Consider the following 25894-nt stretch of genomic DNA (forward strand, 5'->3'; position numbering starts at 1 on the left):
CAATTACGAGCATCAAGGCAGAAAGGAAACGAAAAAGGTTATCTGAACCCAACATGAGAAAAGTGCGTCTAAAGCAGCCGGAGAGCAGGCGCCGTCGCTTTGATAGTCTTCAGAGGAAAGGTGGGTGTTGCGGTGCGGCTTACAGAAACATCTCCTGCACCTCCGTGCTGAGACGACATGCGTTTACCTTCTGCGGAGTTCTGCGTCTCGTCCTTTTCCGTGCCCTCCGTCTCCTCTTTGTCCTCCTTGCCTTGTTGCATAGTGTCCGTTTGGGAGACCTCCGTCTCCTGGTTGGCATCACCCTGTGGACTGGCTGGGACGGCGTCTGTGGCACCAGTGGTGGCTGAGCTTTGGGACGCGGGGCGAGACGTGCTGCTGGGGGCCGGCGCCTGGCTAGTGCTACTGCTGGTGGGGGTGGTGGTGGTGGTGGTGGTGGTGGTGGTGGGTGTGCTTGGTGGCTTCTCTACACTGTGCTGCTTGGATCCCATGGGGGACTGGCTTTCATTTTCTGTGGCAGTGTCTGGCGGATTGTCCTCTACTTTAGCTGCGGCGGGCTCCTCCGGCTGGCCGGCCGAGCTTTGGGCACCGCTCGTAGTCTGGGAGTCGGCGGCGGCGGCGGCGGCTGCGGCCTCCACCTGGGTTACGGTCTGCACGGACTCCGTGGACGCCCCCAAGGACTTGTCCAGGCGCAGGTCCTCGCTGGACGCCTGCTCCTCCTCCCGGATGGGGGACAGCTCCGTCTCGGTGAAGACGTCCTCGGAAAAGGAGCCCTCGGTGCTGCGCGGCGCCGTGCTGCCGCTGTCGTTGGCTCCCGGCTCCCTCAGGCGCTGCTCTGCGTCCTTCTGCTGGGACGGATGTCTCTCAGCTGGCAAAGGCTCCAGATCACTGGAAACATTAAACAGGAAACATGTTAGAAAGCTGTGGGTGTTTTTTCAGCATAAAGTATAACATGGAAGGATTATGAAATCACTCAGCACTGAAACTCGTTCCCATATTTTTGTTCAATTTCTGCTCATTAAATTTTACAATTTTATAGGAACTAACACTTGATTGGTTAATTTGAAGATCAGTCATTAATGATTGATTAAATCTGTAATAGTCACACAGCGGTTAGCCCTCTCGCCTCACAGGAACATCCTTGATTAATGTTATTAGAAGGGACATTGTCAAGAAAAGTTCCTGACCACTGAAATAAAGAAGTCTATGCATAGAAGATACACCTGGAAAGGCAGATCAAGGTGCTTGAACGCACTCATTTGGGCAGGAAAATGTTTTTATTACTAATCCATACGCTTGTAATTGTTTATACACCTAATAACAAGCTCAAACAATGTACAGGGAAACAAATTAGTCTTCAAGCAAATAAAAATGTTGCACGCCTTCGAAGCACTCGGTGAGAAGTCACACACAAAGAGCAAGAACTGCAAACACTCGCATCCTGCAGGCACTTGTTGCTCAGCTGCGTGTTGGGGCAGACACACCGAGGTCAGAGAGAGCGAGGCAGACAGAGGATGGGCCGCAGCTGAGAGAACAGCTGGGCCTGGCGCAAAAACCCGTCATTTGCCAGCACAATAATGGCTCCACGGGCAACACTCAGCTGGCTAAATACAGCTCTGCTCAGACCCTGGGAACACCAGAAAAAAAAGAAAAAAAAAAAAAAACCAGGAGAGAGGAAACAAAAGACGTGATGGGGTTCATGATGTGACACAATCTCTGTCAGCCGCACAGAGTGGGATTTAGCCGTGCTTAAACAACCAAAGTACAAAAAACCCCACAAATGTGTGGGTGGAAACAAGTGAAGTGGCTGCAAGAGGTGAGCAATCACGGTGTAGGTGGGTGAAGGCACACTTCATTAACCCCTCTGTAATTGCTCTTTTACTTTTTGTTTTGGTGTGTGTGTGTGTATGTGTGTGTGTGGGAATTAAACAGTCGGTTGGCTGTTGATGCAATCTGACGATGGGAGCGGCGTAGAAAGACATTGATGAGACCAAAGTTTCTGCATTTTAGGGAGAGTGAAAAATATTAAGTATCAGAAGGATCTATAGGAATGAAGTGAAGTGCTGGCATTTATAGCTGCTTTGGGCTTCAAATGCTAACATTTAGCTATGCATCCACACACACGTTACATCTGTTTCGCTCTTACTCTGGGACGGCCTCCCTGATCTTGGGGTCGGTGATCTCCTTGTAGATGGCGGCGGACTGCACCTCCTCCAGGGGACACATGATGCCGTACTCCTCGCACCCGTGGGCCTGGACCAGGGGGTCCATGCGGTGGGGGTCGAACATGATGTTGTTGGGCGTCACCAGCAACACTCCGCTCACCGCGCCCTGACAGGAGACGGGATAAAACAAGAGGGGACAGTCGAGTCAGAAAGGAACAACTTAGCATCTTAGCCACCGCAGAGAGCAATCAAAAAGCAACATCCAACACACAAACAACTGAAGGCCAAATCCATCTCAGACCGCAAATATCTTAAATCAAGTACAAGTTATTGACTGCCAGCGCTGGACCACTCCAGTGCTTTCATTTGGTAGCTGGGAGTGAATCAGCAGTGGCTCAATACCATGGATCTATGGGGTTATATGTGTGAGAGCAGGGCCGCTGCCCAGACACACTGTGCTCCCATTGAATTGCAACACTGAAAATTAGATATAAATTCTAAAAATAAAGCCCGAACATCGGTCTGATTACACTCATATTATAGGAACACAAGAAGTGCATTTCACTGAAGGTTTTTTGAGATCCTGACTTTGGAAAACTCAATTTACATGTCTTCAAAGAGCCGCAGACTCCCTGGTTATCACGCATCTGAACAACATTAACTCTAATCAGCTGAATCAAACTACAGTCAGCAGGAGATGCTTCTCTTAATGTGCCGGGCTACAGGGTTCATTCACATCCGCCTACGCAAACAAGGATGCTCTCTACTGGTTTTTTTTTCCTTCAGAATCTAGATTGTTGTTTTTCATGTCTTAATTCACAATTGTGAAAATGAAAACATGAAAAAAAAATGGAGAATTGGAGAGAAAAAGACAACATTTCCAGTGTAGTGATACGATAGGATTACCACAGCAAAGCAGCAAAAGAGGAAAGAGCAACCGGATTGTGATGACTCATGAGCAGGGATGTTCATCGGCTTGATTCCAGTCTGCTGAAATGCAGTATGTGACATTTTCACTGATTATATCTGGTATCATTCTGAAACGGTGATGCATAATACAGATTTTTTAAGAAAAAGCAAACTTGGGAGAGCTCAGGAGTGTCAAACACGTGGCCCACGGGACAAAATCGCAGCGACCTAAAACCGAGCAGCAGATGGCTCAATTGCTCGGAGCCGAGACATCAGCGATGCAGCAGTTAAAGCTAGCTACCTCATATCATTAGCACCAAACCCAGATTATGAAGTTTAGATTGTGAAAGACACACGCTGAAGGCTGCAAAGTGCATTAAACATGGAGTTGGCGTGCCTCACCTTGCCATCGGTGATGTACTTGCAGTTGATCTTGAGGAACTTCTCCGTGAGGGCCTCTTCCTCCTCGGAGGTGGATGACACCACTCTGGACTGCCGCAGGTTGGAGAAGACAGGGGGGTGAACGCCTTCTGGTCTGGGGGGGCCATCGGAGTCCTGAGAGAGTGGGAGGCGGAGGTGGGGACAGTGGTGCAATAATGATGGAGCGGGTTAAATGAGAGAATAAAACAGCAGCACGCTTTGCATAAGTCGACTGCTGTCTTCTGAACTGGTAATTATAAACCGAACAGGACAAAGATAAAGATGAATGTTTTCTCTGTGGATTGAATGACTGTAAAAGAGACAAAAGCGAACTGATAAAGCTGCAGACTGCCTCGTTCACACGTCATCTGAATCTGTAAATAGGTTTCAACCAAACATAAATAATGAGCGCTGGAGAGCAGAACATGGCTCGGTTCACTTGGTAATACATAGTGAAACTAATTTCTGTCTCATTTGATCAAACTAATGCATTTGAGTCTCTAAACATATTATCTATATAAACGGATGTTTTCTGCACAGTGGAACAGTCAGGTTGAGAGAAACCCAGTGACGAGCCAAAACAACACAGCTCCTGTGAGCCCGAGCTTCGCTTCGGCGTGGTAATTAGACACGGAAACATTCATGTGAGACCGGAGTTTTAATAATGGTGCAAAACATTATGCCTGGCTGCTGCTGTTTCATTAAAAGACTTGCAAACTAGAGGCTGCTGAAGGGGGCGGCGTGGTGAGAAGTGCACATTTGAGATTTCGATCAATCACGGTCTGCAATTTTTGCAACAAGCAAACTTCACATATCAACATCAATGTCAAGTAAAACTATTTTCCTTTTTGTTGGAGGAAAAAAATATGAACACAAATGTTGTTTGTTAGTGTTTCTTTTCTAAGTGAGGACATTTATTGACAGGTTATCAAACCAGAGGCACAGGGCAGATCATCGCTGGCAGGCTTTCAGAATGTAACATGGTTGTTCTACAACTGTTAGAGATTTTATTTCTCTACTTCCTGAGGGTTTTAAATCTGTTGTGACGCATATGCCACCCTGCGTCTGGCGGTCTCTGTATCTCCTCATGGTTGTGTTGAATCAGTGTTCCTTTTAAATATCTGAATATGTATTTCGCATCCGTTTCTGCAGGGTCACATATAGTTTAACATTTTTGACGTATTTAACCCGCTGTGTGCTTGTTTTGCATCGGTTTGTGTAACTCTTCACATTTATGCACCACAAAGCATTTGAATATAACTGAAACATTCATTGCTATGTCATTTATTTCCACACTCCAATTCTTCTAATTCGGTGTTTCTTTAATCTGTTGCACAGTCTCAGCCCTGATAGCTTTTACTGCCAGACTGTGTTAGATTCTCCACTATATGTAAATGAAATAAATCAAAATGCATCTATTTGAGGTGGTTTTGCATCTACTTCTCTTTATATTTATTGTCCAAATACTAAAAATTCACCCCGAGACATCAGTTCATGAAATAAAAATTAAAATTAAAGCCAAAGCTGCTACATTCTTGACTTTTTTAATTTTCCTTTTAAAAGGATTTCCTTTCCATTTGTCTCAATGCCTAGAGGAAATTCTTCCTTGATACAGTTTGGTGACACACGCTACAAAGCGATTTCATCCAAGCTTGGTAACACTGCAGCCGGCCACAGATGGTGTGTGTGCTGGGCTGGAAACGCGAGGTGTGGTGTGTTTGGTGTTTCTACCAGTGGCCTGTTGCCATGCGATGACTGAGCCACGGGGACAGACCGACTGAAGCCCGTCCTCGGGGACGACTGTGGGGCCTGACGGACTGTAATATGGTGAAAATGTAGGAATATCTGTGGCACTGAGCGACTTCTGAGGGAGTCGGATTGAGCGAGAATGTGAGAGGAAGAGTGGGCCGGGCCCGAGCGCGAGCGCACACAGCAGAGCAGGCAGGAGATTAGCTGAGCTGAAGAAACACAAAAACAGGAGCAGGTGAGGTGAGCTGGAAGCAAAGAGAGGAGCATTATCGGAGTGAAGAAAAAGGGAAAAAGAGAGAGGAGTGTGTGGGAGGGAGGGAGGGATGGGGAGGGGTTGCTCTGACCAAGAGAGGAGGACGTGTCAAGAGCTGGTGGGGAAGTGAAGTGAAGAGCAGTGAAGAGCGACGGCTGCAGTGAAGAGCTTAGAGCAGAGAGAGAGAGAGTCGAGCCCAAAACAACTGTCTGCTGTCCTCCTGACACCCACCCCCACACCTCCTCCTCTCGCTCGCCGTCTCCCAGTGCAGTCGACAAACAGCCTGCAGCTACTGACCCACACCGACACAGGCGGCCCAGACACTGGCAGGCGGCGAGGCTGAGGAGGCCGGCCAATCTGTTACAGCCAAAACAAGCCTCTCAGAGAGGAGGAGAGAGGAGACACTGACCAGGAGATGTAAAGCGGAGGTAAAGAGGACCAAGGAATGGGGCTGAAAACAAGGTTCCTCTGATCCATGAGAGCATCTGTGAGTGATGAACGTGAGATCTGAGGCACGGATGTCAGGAAACGAGGAGCACTTTACCTCACCTACACAACCGCACTTCATTTCCAGCTCGTCACTTCCTAATTACCTGCTCAAGCACTGAGGCTAAACATGAAAAGACAAGCGTCTCCACCAGCGAACAGAGGGGGGAAAAAAAAAGAAACTGTCCAACACACCTGGATGCACATGTGCAGCACACACCTGGACTGAAATGAGTAGCTACAGATGTCAAAACATGTCCTCCTTCCTAGAATATGTATAGCAAACACTCTCTGGTGTTCACCGTCATTAAATCTGGAAAACGGTGTGATATGTTTGCAGTGAAATATCACGAGCCGCACATCCCACACAGACCACATGAGACCGGAACTGCAGGATTTCCTTCGTTTCTTAAAAGTTAAACGCCAATATTTCCTTGTTTGTTACTTGTTTGCAGCTTAGTCAATAGTTGAGAAACGTGTCTCTCTCTGTCAGACTTCCTGCATGTGAAGTTGGTGTGATAATCAATGAAATACAAGAAAGCCTGCTCTGTCATGTTGCAGAGGCAAAGCCATCCCCTGACCTGAGCATCCAGTCATGTCTGACACCTCTCCTCTCCCCTCCCGGTGGTTCTTCCCTCCCTACCTGAGCCGCTCGCCGCTCCTCCAGCCCACCTCCAGCTGCCCGCTTCCTACTGAAAAACACTTGTGAAGGCACCTCTTGCGTTGCAAATTGCATTCTCTGTGTTATATATCTGCAGGGATTTGTCTCTGTCGTTCCTTATTGGTTCATTGTACGCCAGAAGAAGCATCGAGCTTGCTCCCTTCAGTGTGAAATTCAATCTTCTAGCCATTACTGCGGTGACACTCGGCTCGCCATCGGTCTCTAAATCTTTTTAGTGTGATGTTGTCACAAATTCCTGTCAGATGATTTCAGGTTTCCAGGTTCATTTGTGTTCATGTGGAATGATTTTAGGCTGATGTTATTTACAGAACGGGACAGCATATCACCAATTTTGATACCTGGGATGTTTGCAGTTGCTGTTACGGTAACACAAGCTGGTGTTTTTTTCTTCTCTTCTTGTACGAATTCGGGACTATTAGCATTTTTATCATTTCCGAATTGCTTTGCACTTTAAGAGATTCATCAACTGCTTTACGGCGACCTTTTCAGCTATTCAATCCTGACATTTGAGAGTTTAACCTGGATCACAGTGTGTTTGAATAATGTCAGTTTATCACCGAAAAAGAAAACTTCAATTAAGGTGTGTGAGTCAGCCCTGGAAGAGACACGAGTTCAGCTAAAAAATGCAGTCGTGTGTGGGGTGAGGCTGGCGCTTCCAAATCAGACTGAATCCATGAGTCACACATGGTGTGGGATCGTCAGCATCCCTGATCTCAACCCAATGATTTAGGATGGTCTTTTTTTTTTTTTTAACCATGTATTTATTATTTATAGCCAACTATTTCAGCTTTTTAACCATCACTTCTAGCATTTTTTTTATGTATTTATTATTGACAAACATAAAAGTGTTAAGTTTATTAAGCATTTATTCTTATCTGATAGACCAATTATCCACCACTGTGTGATAGAGTTGCCTCAGTTTGTTGATTTATATTGTTAGGCCAAATTGTAATTAAATTTTTGTAATGAATAATTAGCTCAGAGAATTAGATTATAAAGAAGGCTAACTAGCACTAAACACAGAGTGCAGATGATGGATCGATACAGATTCAGATTAGGGGCTTTAAACGTCATCATCCTGCCACAAACACTTCACTGAAGTGAAGAGAATATTGCTTTTCAGCTTTTATCCGGTAATATATGTCCAGTATTTGTCCTGCTCTGGCCTTCAAGGCATCCAATATTTTCTCAGCTGGAGCTGGAGCGTGACTCTGTGAGGCACGATGCTAAACTCCGCTGCCTTTTTATTATATTCAATATTAACTCTGCCTCTTCCAGACGGACAAGGTGAGGTAACGGGCGGCAGGTAACGAGAAGAAGACCTAACCGAGGAGAGAAAGACTTAAATGAAAACACACTGACTTCATCTTAACACATCTGAGGCGAACCAAGACGTGTCCCGAACTGACCAGATCCCAGTCAGTCTTGAAAACTAGATTTTTTTTTTCTTTATTTCTGTGCATGTGACTTCAAAGGGAGCGAGAGAGCACAGTGCGGCATCGTGAACCGGCTGCTGTGCTAAAAACCCAGAGATGAAAGGGCGGCTGTGCCGGCCTCGGACTGTGAGTAACCTCCTGGGATGCTTGGAACTGAAGAGAAAAGCTGAGGTGAGAAAAGGAGAGGTGTTTGGGGGGCCGGGGGCCGACGCGGCCACCGGGATCTTGTCTGAGTGTTTCGGATAGGTGGCTGAAGGATGGAGGATGGAATCTGGGTAATCTGCTCTGTGGGGAAGCTGAGCCGACAGGGATGCTGGGGACGGGAGGCATGTGTAACAGTGTGAAATGACAGCTGTGGAGGGGCAAACAGAAATCAATATCCCTTTAGTTTCAAACCCGTATCTCTTCCCTTCAAAAAAAAAAAAAAAAAAAAGAGAAGACAGATTTGATTCCTGCAAAATATGGCTGCAGTCCAGGCTATCAGTGACAGAGGGAGAGGTAGTACAGATCCACACACTCCAAAAAAAGAAAAAAAAAGGCTCCTAATGCTTCCAGCAGTATGATTCCTGTTGCACTCCGTTGGCTGCAGCTGCTAATAACAAAGACATCAGGGAGAACGTGTGCAGGTGCCCACCCTGCTTTGACCTTGACAGTGACACATGGTGCAATCAAAAATCAATCCACACCTCCACCTAGTGGGGATGAGCGCACACTGCAAGCAAACAATGATTGAATTCATCGAACGCTCGAAAGCAGAAGTCCTCGAGTACAATCTGTACTGTTGTTTGTATCAGCCAGTGTTACAGTCCAACACCCGGCTGCAGCTCCGAGGGGCCGACACACTGAATCTGGCAGGCCGGTCATTCATCTGCTGGCTGGTTTAATAAGTCAATCACAAAATCTGCTCTGAAACACAGTAGGAATAGGAAGCGATGCATGTCAGGGGATGGCACCATATATAAATTGAATATTTTCCACTTCATCCAGCACCAATTTTAGATCACACCCCAGCGGAAGGGAGGACGGAAGGAAGAGAGGATGGAGGGAGGTGAAGGCGGTGCCAGAAGAGGAAGAGACAGAGAAGGTCACAGTAGTAGCTACACCACCGGGGTGAGCAGGCGTGTGTGTGTGTGTGTGTGTGTGTGTGTGTGTGTGTGTGTGTGTGTGTGTGTGTGTGTGTGTGTGTGTGTCAGTATGAGCATGAGGAAGGTGTGGTGTGGGGTGAAGGGGATGTGCCTGCCCACACAGATGACCAGTGAGCAGCTACGCCAGCGAGCCACCGGCTGCCAAATAATCCGACGACAGCAAGACCGCCAGCCAAAAAGTCAGCCAGTTATACACACACACACACACACACACACACACACACACACACACACACACACACACACACCCTTGTGCGCACAGACACACACACACACACACGCACACACACAGACAGACAGCCAGCCAACGATCCGTGCCTGCAAGATGTGTTACTTTTGCTGCCAATAGCAGCGGGCTAGCAGGCAGACCAGGAGCAAGAAGACACTTGAGAGCTGCCAGATCTGGCCTTTAGCTCCATCACAGAAACACCCGGCAAGGTAACCGCACAGTCAGAACACTTTCACTGGCTTACCGAAGTATGACGACAGTTGTAGAACAAGTCCATGAAGCAGAGGATGGATGCACGAACGACAGCAGACAGTCTGAAGACATTCATTACCATGCTGAGTCTGAGCCGATTAACAACTGGATGGAAGATTTCACTTATTTTAAAAGGCGGCACCAACCAGTTAAATCTATTTTTGTACAATAATACCTTATTAACTATGTTCCCTTGTAATTGGAAAGAAAACATTCGCAAAGCTTCATTCGGGCAATTTTTCTCTAACTTCACATCCAAAACACCACAACTGACTTGTGAAATAAACAAAAAACAATAATGTGATTTTTGGGAATCAGAACAAATGCAGACTTGAACCCTTCTAAATTGAGCTTTTAAGTGCACTCACGCAAAAATCTGTGGTTCTAATGTGCAGGTTAAAATCTGGAATATGCTCCACAGGAGCCCGTGCTTCACAGTATGAAGTCGAGGTTTAGAGTGCATGGAGCAGGTGTCTGAGTGCACTGCTGCTAATAGAAAATTAAATGCCTGGGGAACAAAGCATACACAAAAACTGTACATGCAGGTTGCGCAACGGCACATGTTGGCACATCATCAAGAAATCAATCACTGGGCCACCTCAAATTCTCTTTCAGAGCCAGGTGCTGCGATGGCAGCAGATCCGCCAACCAGTGGAGGAGAAAGGCTTCTCGCCAGAGCTGTGAGTATAATCTTCTCTTTATTTTACGGCAGCTGTTACTCTTAATATTCTTGCTGGCAGCACCTTGTTTGGATAACTTCAGGTGCATGTTATGATGCTGCTGCTGCTTTGTAGAGTGTTACAGTGGCATCCAAAATGCATGAGCAATACATAGCCACCATAGTAGAAGTCAACAATGCAAATCGAGTAACTTAATGTTTGTCCAGATTGACCATAGCGTACAAAGTCCGAGAACCTGCTGTGCTGACCTGCTTTAAAGATGCACAAACACATCCTGCTTTTGTCTCAAGCTGCAGGCATCAAATAACTATCTGGAAGCAGCAGACACAATTTCAGCTCCTTATAGTGTTTTAGCCCAACGTGGAGTACTTAAGTCCTGTGATGGCCTGCCAGCCTGCCTATGGAGAGAATCTCGACTGGAATAAGTCACTATAGTTAGGAAATCGATGTAACATCGTCTAAATGTGGGTGTTGCCTATAAATACAAGATGTAAGTGTAGATAAGATGACAAAGCAATTGCAGACCAGCAAAAGGCAACAATGAAAGCCTGTGGCATCACCTCACCTTAAAACCAACATGTGGACGTAACAACATTTGATATTTAGTTTGCATTAGCCAGTGGGAGACGTTCTCTGTTGTTAGCAGCATCTTTGGCATGTCAGGTTTTGGCACGGGTGGAAAATTGTTTGGCGCTGTGGCCTGCCAGCCTGACAGATCCAGGTTCAACCTCCTCTGAGCTCGCACATCCTCAATTTTACTTTGTTTTCTCCAGCTTCAGACAAAAATGCAAAAAACATCCTTCTTAGGTTTTAGTTATTTACTGCGTGTATGATATATGGATGAAGTTATTATTGAAGCTTGGGAGATGTTTCGACTAATCACTTTGTGCTTGGAGGGTTCACAACCCATAATACTTTGTCCTCTTCATAAACACTCGTAGGATTTTAGTATTGAGGTAAATGCACAACAGTGCAGGAAAGGTCTCTGCTGTGTTCAATGGCTTTGATTTATCTGAACGTCTCATGGGCTTTTTGAACCTCTTCTGCCAGGTCTGACTCCTTTTATATCCATAGGAGAAGCCTGTAAACGTAGCTTCTCCTCCACTCGTCTCCATCAGGGTCACAGAAGCTATTCGCTGCCTGCACTGCTATTACTATACACCTCCCAGAACCATTCATTTTGATAATATCCTCATTGAGACGAGCGTGCCGAGCACCAAAATAGGCTTGTAATTAAAAGATGCCGGGGATTCTGGAGAGTTAAAAAAAAAATAAAAAAACAAATACAGAAGCGGAGTGAGTTATTAAGGTTCTTCCTGTGGTTTAAAAATCAAAATGCAGCTGAATGCTGCATCCTTCCATATAACTACAAGCTAACACACTCGAGGCGAGAGGGAGAGACGGGAGTGTGGAGGACGGCACACACACACACACACACACACAAACACACACACAAACATGCAGAGTTGACAGATACAGACGTACATTTTCACACACAGACAAACACACACACACACACACGCACACACACCCACAACGCCTCCACAAACACTCGCGCACACACAGTTGACACGTCGGGTGAGGTAATGTTCCCTCTCTTCTGCCTTCCAAGCACACTTCCTCTGCCTGGAATAATTGCTGCCTGGCTGCTCGTCTGGGAGAGTGAGCTGCTCCCTTCATTAGTTGTTCTAAATATCAGACACGGCATCACTTTTAAAGGCTTAATTTCTCCGCAGTCACAGCCCCTCTCTCTGATCCTCCCCCGTCGAGAGCCGCGGAACACACTCCTGTTCTCACAGGCAATGACCTAAATAGATAAGTAGTAAATGAACGGGGCCTTTCTTTTGGCAGCCGTGGAGAAACGAACGGACGGGGGAACGGCAGAAGGCGTCCAAACTGGAGTGGAGCAGCAGCGACAGCCGACGCAGACCCGCAGTATCCATTTTCTTGTGAAAGCGGCAAAAAAAAAAAAAACAAGCCCCACGTTTCCATGGAGACCAGCTAACAGTCATATTTCTTGAGGGACCACTGGGCTTCCTGCGGTGCTTAATGATTGGCTCATTCGGATGCTGCAGACACGGTACCTGAGGGAGATGGCTCGCACCGCTGGCCCTAAGAGCTGCGAGGACACGGTGCGTTCAGACCTGAAGTCACTTCACACACTAACAACATGAGGCAGAGCTCCAGCCGTCCTACATGTCTGGAGCTCTGCTACTGAAGGACAAGTGGGGAAAAATAAAAACACTAAACAAAGCCTGAAGTCAAAGCAGGAATTAACCACTACACAGGACCAAGTGATTAAAAGGACATTGCAAGGATTTTCTTCTCAAGAAATCACACAAGTAACGTTACATTAATGCCGTGCACCTCCTGTATTTTTAAGCAATTACGACAGACAATGAAAACAAAAGTGCAGTCAGCTTGGAAGCTAAATAAAAAGCCCAGGCAGACTTTTTAATAGCCCCTTTCACACGCTCACTTCCCTGTGTAAACGCTCCGCACATTTGCATTCATGTTTGAAAAAGGGACCAAGAGCAGCTTCATCCTCCACAGGTTGAGTATGAATATAAATAGGCTGCATGAACCTACTACATTCTTCAATGTACTCACACATACATTCATAAAGTAAAATGCATGTTTTTTTCAATTTATCTTTTAAAGCAATTTTGTCAAAGGGTCAGAGTTAGGGTTGATAAAGCGGTAATGATGTTTTCTTCCTGACTGTTCAAAGGAGTTTTCTCTGACATTTTTCACTAACAATCAGTGTTTTAACTGGTGTTATACACATAAGACTGTTACCATTTCATGTTGGGGTAACTCACTGCTGACATGTAGTCTCTTTGTTTGTTTATAAATTATTACCCTCACTGAAATCACCTTGGACTTCATTATGCTCTTGACATTTTTATAGGCGCCGAACATCCGCTTTCTCAGAATGTCAACAAACCGAATCAGCTCTGAATGCAGCGTCACATTAACAATGGTGAGATTGCAAATACAGGGGTGAATCACTTCAGACTTTCTCAAGGACCATTGCTCGGCAAACAACAATAAAGACTGCATTGTTAGAGAGTGACACGTGTTATTACGCCCAGCTACGCAACAACACACACATTGTGCCCCTTCCTGTCCTGTCCTTGGACAAAACAACTCAGGTTTTTATCAGCACCTCATGTTGTCTTTTCTGTCCTTTAAAGCATGAAACATTATTCGAGGTGTTCACCTTCAGGCCAACAATGAGCAGAGCTTTAAAAGTGACGGCAGCGCTTCAAGGATAGGGCTCGTATTTATGTGTGTGGTGTGAATTTGTAGAGCAAACCAGGAGCCGTTTATTGTCTATATTCTCCCTGTAACTTCTGGAGATCAAATCTGGAGTGAACCATCGTCTGCGTGAATCATAAGATCGGAATAAACGAACGCTTTGTGAAATTCTGTTCATGTGTGAGGATGGACATCGGAGGCGGGGTCAACGTACCGTCACCTTCTCTAAATCGGCTTCTGAGGAGGTGGGAGACAGGGGGCTGATGGGACTGAGGGAGGGGGAGCTTCCGACGCTGGAGACGTACTCGGGATCAGGAACGTACAGAACCTGCAAACACAATCCATGTCTGTATTTACACAGGCGTCGCCTTTGTGCAAACTCACACACACACACTCACACGTATGCACAGTACTCACTCACACAACCCAAACACAAGTTTGACAAGGCAAATAACATGAAATCATGTGAGGAGTTTCATGCTATTGACAGGACAAACCGAGAGCGAGGAGGAGTGACGGCTGTGAAGCTGAGTCAGTGTGAGGCTTAGCGGTGATGGGGTGCTACGTGCGGTGGGTTTTCATAGTTTGGAAGACAGACACAACATACATCATTTACTATAATTGACACAGATAAAACATCCTGTTAGACTGGGGGCTGATGGGAATGCTCATTTTCCAACTAATCGTTCACTTCTAGCTTGGGATCAATCTACTATTTCCAAAGATAAATATGACATTGATTGTTTGACATAATGTCTGTAGATTACCTGAGAGCGCGAAACAAACTCCCTTATTTATGGGGTATCATCATGAATCAAGTTAATGATTAACTGATTCTGCATGATGGCAGAACTGGAAGAATATTGGTTTAGTTATTGAAATAAATAAAATATGTTTATTCATTTGAATGGTTGACAAATGAACATTATTATTATTATTTATCCATTTAACTGCTAATTAAATTCATTAGCATTTGAAGTTCAACCATTGAAGGACAAGGCATCGTAGTAGCCCGAGGCAGGGCATGGCCGAGCCACCTTATGAAATAATATTTACCTACAGGCTCTCTCTTTATATTTACCCTGATATTCTTCCAGGTCCCTAACCAATCACCTTTTCTCATACATAGCCCAGCTGAAATAAATTACGTCCACAAATATTATCAGAAGTAATAGAAAGCAGGGAATGCCTTTGTCATCATAGAAAAAAAAAAAATTAAATAAAATTGCCCCTTGTGATTGCATAGTCATATTGAGCCTGCAGACATGGTGCAAAGTGGATAGCTATAATAGAAAATAGAAGCTTTTCTCCAAAATGTTAACGTTATATGCTACTCTGACAAGTCTTCTGATAGTTTATTCTGAAATTACAAAAGATGAAGCACCGATTGGATGGATGTGCCTCGCATGAACAATGACTTTGTATCAGACGAGCTACTGATCAAAGACATAAATTAATGATATGAGGCAAGATGAGCATTTTATTCATGATTTGCACTGAGAATCTTTCTTGGATTATTTATTTTGGGGCAACAAGAGAAAATCAGGAGATAAATGAATGAAGTTACAGCTTGAGGGTAAAAGATTTCAGCTGTTGTGAAGGTAGAAGTTGTGTCTGAGCTGTGAAAGCAGAGGAGAGACGGCAGCTCAATAAGTGCTCTCCACACCCCGCTGCTTGGACCCGGTTCAACTCTGCATTGTTTGCAGAGAGCTAAGAGAGGGGGGGGGGTTGCCAGCGGGACGAGCGCACGTGGCTCGCCTCCATTGGACTGGATTTGATTCTGACGCCAGGAAACAGACAAAATATCAGTTTGGATGTTTGTCACATTCCCCCCCCTCTATTAAAAAAACAGATTTAGAAATTGGGTCTTTTGCAAAAAAAAAAAAAAAAAAAGGAAAAGAAAAAAAGAAACATCAAAGCCAAAGGAAGCTGGCAGTGTGTTTAGCGAGCTAAAGACGGGGAGCTTGTGTCATGTTGTCGGAACCGAGGCGAGATTGCCTCAGTTTAATTTAAGCGCCACACATATTATTATACCTTTTTAGAAACAAATGGGTCTTATGCAATAAACAGCATCCTAATGGGAGAACTGGTGCTGTAATTAGCAGGCAATTAAGTGGGGGATACAGTAAGTGGGGACGTGGTTAGTGAGTCAGCGAGTTGCAGGAGGAAAAACACATGCCGGGTGTTGACGTCCCCTAAAAAACACTCCCCTTTCAAGTTTTACTTCTCAATTCCCCACATTCAGAGAAAGCTTAGTGGCTGCCAGATAAAAGCATAGTGAATGCATTACGGAGCAGCTAGTGGGTGGCTGCGGATGTGAGGCTGCAGTGGGACGGTGATGAAGTGATGCAGAGGAATATATCAGCGGCGGCGTGCGCGGCGGCGGTTCACACCTGGCCAGGCACCACTGCTCTGGAGAACAGCTTGTTCAGCTGAACCAGCTCGTTGGGTGTGGTGTCAAACTTGAGCGCAATGCTGTTCAACGTGTCCCGCGATTCCACCTGGACCACAAAACAAGAGAGAGAGGACACAGACAAAAAAAGAAAAAAAGAAGAAAAAAAAAAAAACATAAAAACACTGCTTGTGTTCAGGGCATTTCCAGGGAAGACTCGATCGAGGAAGTGACACACAGGAGGAGAGACGGAGAGGAAACATCTGACAGAGGAGCTGCGAGATGAGTTCTTAGGAGGCTTTAATGTGGTTTGTGTTTGCACGTTAGATTTTGGGACGTTATGCAGATTAAAGCCGTCAGCTGTTGACCAGGAATAGATTCCCACGGGAAGCAGGGATGCTGGCAGAAATATGAACTGACACAAATGTCAGCAGCGCTCTTGTGTTTTCTTCCGGGCCAATGACGTAGTAAGATTTACATTATGTTCAACTGCCAGCGATTAAGTATATACTATAGTCGTCCGCTCTGAATCACATTTAGATCTTTTGAGGCAAATTATTCAGCAAATAAACCACAACAAAAACAACAGGAACGATGAAGAGAAGCCCCTCGAATGACAGTCAATAATAACAACAGTCAGTGGAGAAAGGTAATGAACGGCAGCACGCTGCTGCACACAGGATTCATTTATGAGGGTAAATCCAGAGTTCAGCATCACACCAGACCCCTCAACCAGCAGCCAGGATTTTATTCCTCATTTTGGATCACTGCAGAGGAAAATCAAATCTTTCACAGACAAATCAAGCAATAAATATTTAGGAAATGGATTTCGCTTACATAGCACTTCCCCACCATTCGAGCAGCCCCGAAAGCACTTTGCATTGTTAATCACATTCACCCATTCACACACCAGTGGAGGCGGCCGCCATACGAGGTGCTCGGTCTCACCACCGGGAGCAGAGTCACGGTCAAGGACACTTCAGCATAAGAACAGAGAGGGAATTCAACCTGTAACCTTCTGATTGAGAAACGATCAGCTCTTCCAACCGAGCCACTCATAAATCTCTGCGTATTCCCTTTGCTGAACGGTAAAATTGAGAAGCATTCAGTCATTATCCAGCGAACTGAGATGAGCTCCTTACTGGAAGAATGTGTGCTTGTAATTTGACACCAGCCTTACCGTCTTGCTGGCTGAAATTACGTCTGGATCAGCCGAGGGAATATGCGATATGCTGACATCTGCAGTCTTGGCTGAAACACGGTGATCACAGCAGTCTGCAGTCTCAACTGACTTTTAATGAGTGAATAAAACATGCAGTTAACTTTACAACTGGACACCTTAAAAATGACATATGTCACAGCAAATGCAAAAAAACTAAGAGGCCACTAAAGGAAAGGATAGTGGAAAAGTTCCTGTTTGGTTTTTGATGAAGGAACCAGTGTGATGTTGCAGTTGGGCTTCGATCATCCCTGCAGAACCAACGATATCATCTGGAACTGTTACCGTCTTTGTTAATCAACACAGGATTTTGATAATTTCTCTTCTTCATCCTAAGTGTCCTTACGAGCAGGCAGCGAGTCGGAGCGTCGCGTTAGAGGAATTTAAACATCAAGCAGACTGCTGTGCGGCTGTGGCGGCACCCTGTGCTCAGCTGCATCGCCCCGCATTGTGACACAGGTGCGTCTGCTTGTCTCCACCAGTTAGAATCCACACAACGGAGATGCGCCCCACGTGTCTGAACTAGTTAGGCATCTAACATGCCCTGTGGGACCTCTTCCCTTCCAAATAGGGATGACAACCATGTCAGAAATTGCCTGCGTGTGCGAGAAATGTGGTCTAAGCGGAGAATGGAGGGGGGTAAAAAAAGAGCAGACTCACGGTGGAGAACGTCTGAAAAATCAGACGGGCAGGGCTGACTCTGAGCTAATTAGGACTGGATAATAGCACTGTGTGTTTTAGTGCAGCAGTCATGGGACTGCTTCAGTCATCCTCAGCATTTTGCGAGTGTGTGTGTGTGTGTGTGTGTGTGTGTGTGTGTGTGTGTGTGTGTGCATCTGTGGAAACAGTTCCCCCAACCCCTCCAAAAAAACACACAGACACACACACACAAAAGAATGACAGCTTCTCCAAATTCCTGACGTGACGGATCGTTTCCAGAGGGAACAGACAGAGACGCACAGCGGAGTCACGGGGCAGGTAGCTGAACACGGGGAACAGGAGGAACCAAAGAAGGCGAACTGGAACATTCGTAACACGGCAGCACTGTGTGTGAGCCAGCCACACATGACCCGGTGTGGACCATGTCTGAGGAGGAACGGCACAACAGAGGGGAAGAAGCAGAACGCATCGAGACTCCGAAGCAGCGGAGGTTTTCTCCGAGTCAGGCTCCAAAAACAACCTCCTGTCTCCAGGTGACACCTGAGAATCATACTGGAGTCAACAATTAAGAAGCGAGCGCATCTTTCACTGTACTGCTCGGGAATGAGACCGCATTTCATGTGACTAAAATCCTGAGGAAAATTCAGAAGCAGGGGGATAAAGTGTGCGCAGGCTGGGAGGAATTCATCGGGCAAATATTTACAATATCCAGAGCGAGCGCATTTGAATCAGAAAGAACAACAGTGATTTTAGGATCATCCCCAGAATCTGTGGCTCTGAGAGCAAATCAAGCCCTCGGCAATTAACACAAAATCAACTCAAACTACATTGGACTGTCTGTATGCAAGAAAATGAAATGAAATAATAAAGAGGGCTTGGTGGCGGTGCATCACTATACCTTTCAGTGTCATGAGGTTGTCAAACATCCCCAACAAGAAGAGGCCACATCAGTCATTCATTCATTCATTCATCTGAAATCAGCACAATCCTCATGTTTTGAAGCCGGGCGCTGTTTTAAATGACTATCCATCACATTTATTCAAACTGAATGAGGACAGCGCTTTTATCGACAACATATTGACCCCATCAGCTATTCATTAAGAGGCTGTGGGCAAACTGAGACCACTACAGGCAACACATCGTCTGAAGGGAGACCCTCACACACCAGTATGTCCGCTAATGATGGTGGAGCAGCCAGTAAAAGGCTAATCACCATGAAAGTACAGTGACAGTAAAACTGCTGGGTCACTCGTTTTGGCTGCAGAGCGCAGCTCATTAACTTCAGGAGCTCAAGAGTTGTGCGACGCTGAGACTCTTACTGGTAGCAACAACCTCCACTGTTGAGTAATTAAAAGAATGAGTTGAAGTAACTTCTATTTCCATATTCTTACAACTTGAAATATGACTACAAGCAGTGAAGCTTGCACAACTTGGAATTTCCTGTTGGCATCAATAAAAATAAACTTTTTTCCACCCAAACGTTAAGAAGTCGTTGACACTTGTCGCACTCAGTGCTGGTAAAAGGACCCGTGATGCATTTACTGTGTTACTGTGGTCTTTCTGTGGCAGTGTGAATGATGCCAAGTGCACCCTTCTGTGCACCAAACAAGCGGACCACGTCTGCTTGAAAAGTAGGTCCTGGCCTGCTTGCAAACCAACGCTTGTGCAGTTCAACTGTGGTTCAATGTAAAACTGAGAGCAGCATTGACCAACTGGCAGTGAACGGATCATTCACAGGAAATGATGAACTGTGGGAGCGCTGCATCCTTGAATCTGATCTTATTGAAACACCCAATGTTGTAATTCTCGCTGTTTTGACACCTTTGCGAGCTTTCAAGTGGTGAAAATACTATATCAATAATGCAACATGTGTGATATTGCTGTGTCATTATAGTATGAAGGATGTTTCAGAAGCTGTAGGTGTGTGTTTATATCAAGGAAACCTAAAATACCCCAAAAAGATAAAAAAAAAAATCGAATTAAGATGCAAATAATTTCATTTTGTTGGCATGCCAACCTGGAGATTTTAAGTGTGGAAATCATTTCAAGGTGGACCTACTTGATCATTTCTGTCGCACAGCTGACAAAGTAACTGCTGAGTAATTGTTGGTGATCAACAGTCCTGTCACTGTGGGTTATTTCTCCCACTTCTCTTTCTCTCCCTCTAATGAGATCTGAGCTGTGAAGAGGAGCTGGAAAATCTGGGCTGTGAGTGTGCTAACCAAAGCCTCACGGAGGGCTGCGCCGGCTTTGGATGTCCTCCTCCCCTCCGGGGGGAACAAACTAATCAGAGCCGAGGTCGGTCACGCTGCTGGGGATACAGTCTCCCTGACTCAGCAATGTGTGCGACCCAATAATGAACAATGCAGAGCCGGGATGCTCTGTGTGCAGTGAGGACAGGGCGGGGAGGCTGGAGCAGGAGTACGCTGCAGATGATGCCTTTCCATTTCATCAACACCTCCATACTTGTTCGGTTAACTTTTCACACGTGATTTTTTTTTTTTTTTTTTTTACAGTTTCCCAACATCTATTTTCCCCCCCTGCTTCACAGACAGATTTCCTTGAAGGGCCAGTAACACTCTGCCAGGCAGGTTCAGTTATCCAGTTGATTAAATGTTAATCTGATAGTCTTTGAGGAAAGAAATCAAATTAGGGAGTATCCTTCAGATTTCACAGTGTTATTTGATACCTCCTAATTTTCACTGCTCATTCATCAAGCTGGACCTAATTCAATGAATCGATCAGAGTTGAGATGCACAGCAGCAGCCAGGGCAGCGAAGACAGGAGAGTCAACAACATGCTGGTGACGAGGGAAAGAGGCTCATTAACAGGCTCGTTTGGAGTATGCAAGTTTTCCAGAGCCACATACATCTCAATTCTTGGATCTTGAGTGGGCCAAAACAGTTAAACTTTTTAATACATGAGTAGAAACACATAAAGAGTGATTTTTTTTTAACATTGCAATAAATTGCAAGTAATGGATAAGAAACTGCAGTTTCAAAACCCTCTTGTCAGTCAGTTTTGGGCCACAGGCTGCACGTCTGAAACCTCGATATCAATACTGATAAAGAGGATTCTCATCAGAACAACTGGAGATAAGAAAGTATGCTTTCATCTCTCTTACAGAAATTTAGACAAACAGACAATTATTTGTGATTTGTCTGGAGACAAAAAATTCCCACTCATTATGGCATTATTGCTAACAAGTTAACACATTTCAGAAGACATCACAGTTATCACCATCTCCATAAACCTCAGAGGTCTATTTACAAAAGTGTCTTTTGTATGATCCATTGTCCCCAAGATCCTATTGACATCCTGCATGTCTCTAACTGGAAATTGCTACACAGAAAGCGTTAATAAGCACGTGAACACCTTATTCTGAGAAATGTTCTAGTACACTTTGCACAGCTAAAGAGCAGGAGGATGTCAGTGATGACAGCACTGTTAAGACCAAAACTAATCTGAGCTGAAAGATTCCTGTAAAACCAAATCCCTCCCAAAGTGACTTTAAAACCAAGAATTCAAATGTTTGCTTTGTTCTGAGACAGACATACATGAGCCTGGGAGGTGCTTTGCTGTATAACACTCAATAATCAGGCTGTCAGTTTTCCTCTACATACATTTTTAAAATACTTTCTAAAGGAATTGTTCCATTTGTTTATAACAGCACTATTCCGTCACATAGCACGTAAATATAACACCCCGAAGGCTTCAAACACCGGATTGCATATCAACGACAGAGCTGATCTCTCACTCGTTGGCATTTGTGCTGGTCTTTTCAACCTGGAAGGCAGTTCTAGAAAACACCTCTCCAGCACAAGACAAACCGCTGAAGCAGAACTGCAAACAAGACATAGTGGATGTGGTGAAAGACAGATCTCTGAAGCACCTTCGCCGAATAACTTGGTCATTAACTGCGGCTCGTGCACGCCTTATGACAGCAGCACGGATCTACCCGATCCGTCCGCAGGCCGACTCCTCAGAGGACTTCCACTGTGTGTTCAGGCAACGGCGGCGTGTCAGCTTGACAAATATCCAAGCGCGGAGAGGACGGAAGGTGTTGCGGCCGTCAGGGCGACGGCAGCAAAGTCTCCACGACACGGCGATGATACGCTCTCTGCCCCGTGGCCATAAAAAGCAGGAGAGTAATTTCAGCGTACAGCAGATATTTAAAGTCATTAACCGCCTTGTGTCACAAACGATCGTCAGTCACCCTCACCGACTAAAAGCGTGTGCAGGTTTGCGTTGGGGTGGTGCTCTTGGTATGTGGTCAGCGTTTCAAGGGTGAACAGCTGTTTTATGTGATTAAAAGGAAGCAGCTCTGTTTACTTAGAGGAGGCTGAAGAGTTAACAATCAGCAGGGCTCTTCCAGTGGCAGAACCTTTCATCCAGGCGACTACACCAGAGAGCATCGATTCTCTCTAGGTGCTATTTGCTACCATCTCATCCATGAGCCATTTATTTTTAGCTGTACAGTGCCTCTGTTGCTCAGCACAGAGACAGCCTATAGGACCTCCATTCACAACTGCCTAAAGCTCTTTCGACATGGTTTCAGGCAGTGTTTTTCCACTATCAGGTTGGATCCTTACTCCTGAAATATAGAGTTTTGTTGGGAAACTCAGAATACGAGGTGCAAAAAAAAGTTGGCACGTGGTGTAAATCATTTCAGCCCTGAATTTACGAGAATTCAGGACCTGGTTGGGGGGATGCTGGAATCGCTGAGGAGGCCCGAGGCTCCTCTCATGTCAAGTTTTCATTTCAAAAGTTAAACAAAACCATGTTAAGACACTCTCTGGAGTCTAAATCAGTCAGGGGAAAAGGCCCACTGCTTGTGCTTTTCAGTGTGTGTGTCTGTCTGTGTTTTGGGTTCACTGTGACGATTTAGCAGATTAAAAAAAACTTGGAAAACTCTCAATTGCATTACTGTAAAGACAATACTAATGGAATTTAGAGCCCTAGAATGTTTGAGAACAAACTTTCTTATTCATGTAAAATGTTTATTTTCTTCATGATGAAAAGAACATGGAAGTGTTTTAAATAGATAAAACACATAAACCAATGGAGTATTTCTTCCCCTGTGCCATACAGGCATTCCATTTTGTTTTGTATTTTCCTGATAAAATGTATCAGTTTGTCCAATAAATGCATTCCTTGGACTATTCTGCCACTGTAAATATGCATCGTCCCTCATTACAGAGTCTTTAATGTGTCATTACAGGGAAGCTGCTCTGATTTCACATCCTCAAATGTTTTCTATGTTTCCATTTTACTGAAACTGTGTAACCTTGTCAAAAAAACAGCAAAGTTTCACACTTGCAAGCCCACATTTCATCCAGCAGTATTGAAGGGAAGAAATCAAGTTTACTTTTTTATTTTGGTGTTTGAAAAAAAAATCAATAACGTTTTTCCAGCAGAAACAAACATAACCCAATAACCGTTTAAGACCAATTTTCCACAGTTTTTTTCTTTCCTATAGTATCAAATAGGCGACATCTTTTTCAGAACAGAACTAATGTTGTAAAATGTGCAGATTGTGTTTTAGCACCGAATTATTGAACTAAGCAAAGGAGAACTGTAAAAAGTTGGGCCAAATCTGTCCTGTGCTGTTGAAGCAGAAGAACATCCTGAACTGCTGAAGACACTTGCCTCTTAATCTTGATAACAAGCTGAATGGACACTTTCCCATTTAGCCTGGAAGAGCTGAAATTAAAACACTCTTACATTTTTCTTCTGTAAAATCACTGGACTCTTTACTTCACCTAATATTGAGTTTGAATTATTTTTTTCAGTGTTTGCATTCTGATTTTATTTATTTTATTTTACAAATCAGCCCAATGTTTGTAGAGCTGGGGTTGCAGACATTGTAAGATCTGACCTAACTGATGAGATCTGCTGGATTTCGCTTCAGATTGCTGCTCTGGTAGGTCTTCCATCAACACAGCCCGTCGAAGAGGGTATAAATAACTGGTGTTCAATGAAATAAACATTGGCAAGGCCAGGTGGTGGGCAGATCTTGGCAGTGGAAGTGGTGTAATATCAGCACGATTCAAGTTTGCCTTTTAAGACTAATTAATGACTACGTCCCCTGAAGCCAGTTTTATTAGTGATGCTGCTAGATTCATATGTGGCCGAAGCACTGAGGCGCCTCGGCAATGGCGCACGACTCCAATAAACCTCAGAGATGCAGTCATTGATCGCACTGTAACGTGAGCCATTGCTAACTTAATAAGAAGGCAGAGGACGGGGTACATGCAAATGTGACCCATTGATAAAGACCTGTTATTGATAAATTGACGAGGGGATGAGAAAGGGAGGGACGCGAGAAGAGGCGAGTAATCCCAATCAGGATTATAGCCACTAATGGCAACTGGACCCGATCTTCCACCCCTTCAGATCAATAAATACCCATTATTCATTCCAAATTGGGGATGAATAATTAAGCCTCTTCCTGTTCGGGTGACACTCGTCCTTTGTGATAAAGGAGAAGGGTAGAGGAAGGCCAGGGCAGCCATCTTGAGTGACTGACATCCAACTAATGGTCACCTTGTTGAACAGCAAAGGACGCAGAGATTCAACAAGGCCGGTCGGTTTGGACGCCCAAAGACTAATAGCTCCATTAAAGCCTTACATTAGGTATGAAACATGAGAACAAATCTATGAGTGCTGCTGTTAAAGGTCAACGTAGGTAATAAAATATAATTTCAGATTTATGGATTCCTGCTGAGACCATTAAACTATTGTGTGCATAGATTTGGGATAAAGCGCGAACCAAATGGAACAAAACAAACCATACAGCCACAAATTAACTTAATGGATGGATGGCGTTTCCATCAAACTGGAAATAAACCTCCAGCATACAGTTTAATCACCCATAATGCCATATCAGAGCAGCCATCGCTCCTGATTTCATAATGAAGGATGAATCCCTGCTTTAGTATGACAGTTGCTATGGCGACTTTGTCGTTACTACCCCAATGGCATGTGCGTTGTGCGCGACAACACCCTTGTCGATCGTCTGTGGACCTAAATTTAGAGCCGCTATAAGTCAGAGAAGAGACAGTGGCGTTACGCTGTCCTTTTCCAGCAACTTTGCTGTCTCACTTTCAAGCTCTCACAAATTCCTCCGTGCATTGCCCTCGACCTGCAGCCTCAGACTTTGATGGTCTTTCCACTGACTTACCAGGACAGACGCAGGGGCCTAATGGAACAGAGGAACCAGCAAAGCAAAAAGGGATTCGACATAGGGCAGTCCGATATATGTCAGGTAAAATAACTCAAAACCCAGCGTGCCACTGCCTTTTTCCTGCTCGCTGTAAAAGGACGTCTTGCAGACTTGTCATTCCCATGACAAATCCACCAGAAAGGTTAAATGTAAATCAACTGTCGTTTACAATGTATTTTTGTTTTGAAAGGGGATTTCAAAGAATGACTTTGACGTAATCCACCAGCCACAATTATTCTTTATCAGGCCATAAAACAAACAGACTCGGGCCCGCAGGTAATCCACAACAACCTGCTGCAAATAAAAATGCTAGTGAATCATCAAGTGAATGCAAATATTTGGATTAAAAATAAAGAATAAAAAAATGGCAGATAATGCATTGACCTTGCAAGTGTTGCCTAAAGAATGTTGCAATATTTGATTACTGAATTCAGTAGCTCAAACGTCTGTTTAGGGCCGATTTTAATCAGAAATTGAAATAAAAATTTATTCCCAACCAAACAATAATTTGAGGCATCATTTCATTAAAACACGCATCTGTTTTTCTTTTATTGAGAAGGACGGTGAGCAAGAATTCTGAATAAATTCTTCCCAGGCTTACTAGATGGATGAACGGTAGGTGTGAGGTATTCGGTCAGGGTCTGGTCAGGTGAGTGTGTGAGCGGGATTTTGACGCTTTGGCTCACGACTCGACCATTACTGTACAGTTTTCGGTTTCAGTCACCAGTGAAGTC

The 25894-nt window shown here is 44.8% G+C and overlaps 1 protein-coding gene across 3 annotated transcripts in view; it reads right to left on the reverse strand.

The window, feature by feature from the left end:
* The window catches only part of oxr1a (oxidation resistance 1a), a 142729-nt gene that overhangs the window by 18604 nt on the left and 98231 nt on the right, over positions 1–25894 (reverse strand). For all 3 annotated transcript variants that reach the window (XM_030101920.1, XM_030101921.1, XM_030101922.1), the window contains 5 exons: positions 16058–16165; positions 13879–13992; positions 3474–3626; positions 2144–2328; positions 188–885 (listed from right to left, as the gene is read on the reverse strand). In XM_030101920.1, the coding sequence (XP_029957780.1) occupies positions 188–885; positions 2144–2328; positions 3474–3626; positions 13879–13992; positions 16058–16165 (1258 nt within the window). The remainder of the gene's footprint in view (positions 1–187; positions 886–2143; positions 2329–3473; positions 3627–13878; positions 13993–16057; positions 16166–25894) is intronic.

The sequence above is a fragment of the Salarias fasciatus genome, chromosome 11 (assembly GCF_902148845.1).
Source record: "Salarias fasciatus chromosome 11, fSalaFa1.1, whole genome shotgun sequence".
Taxonomy (NCBI): domain Eukaryota; kingdom Metazoa; phylum Chordata; class Actinopteri; order Blenniiformes; family Blenniidae; genus Salarias; species Salarias fasciatus.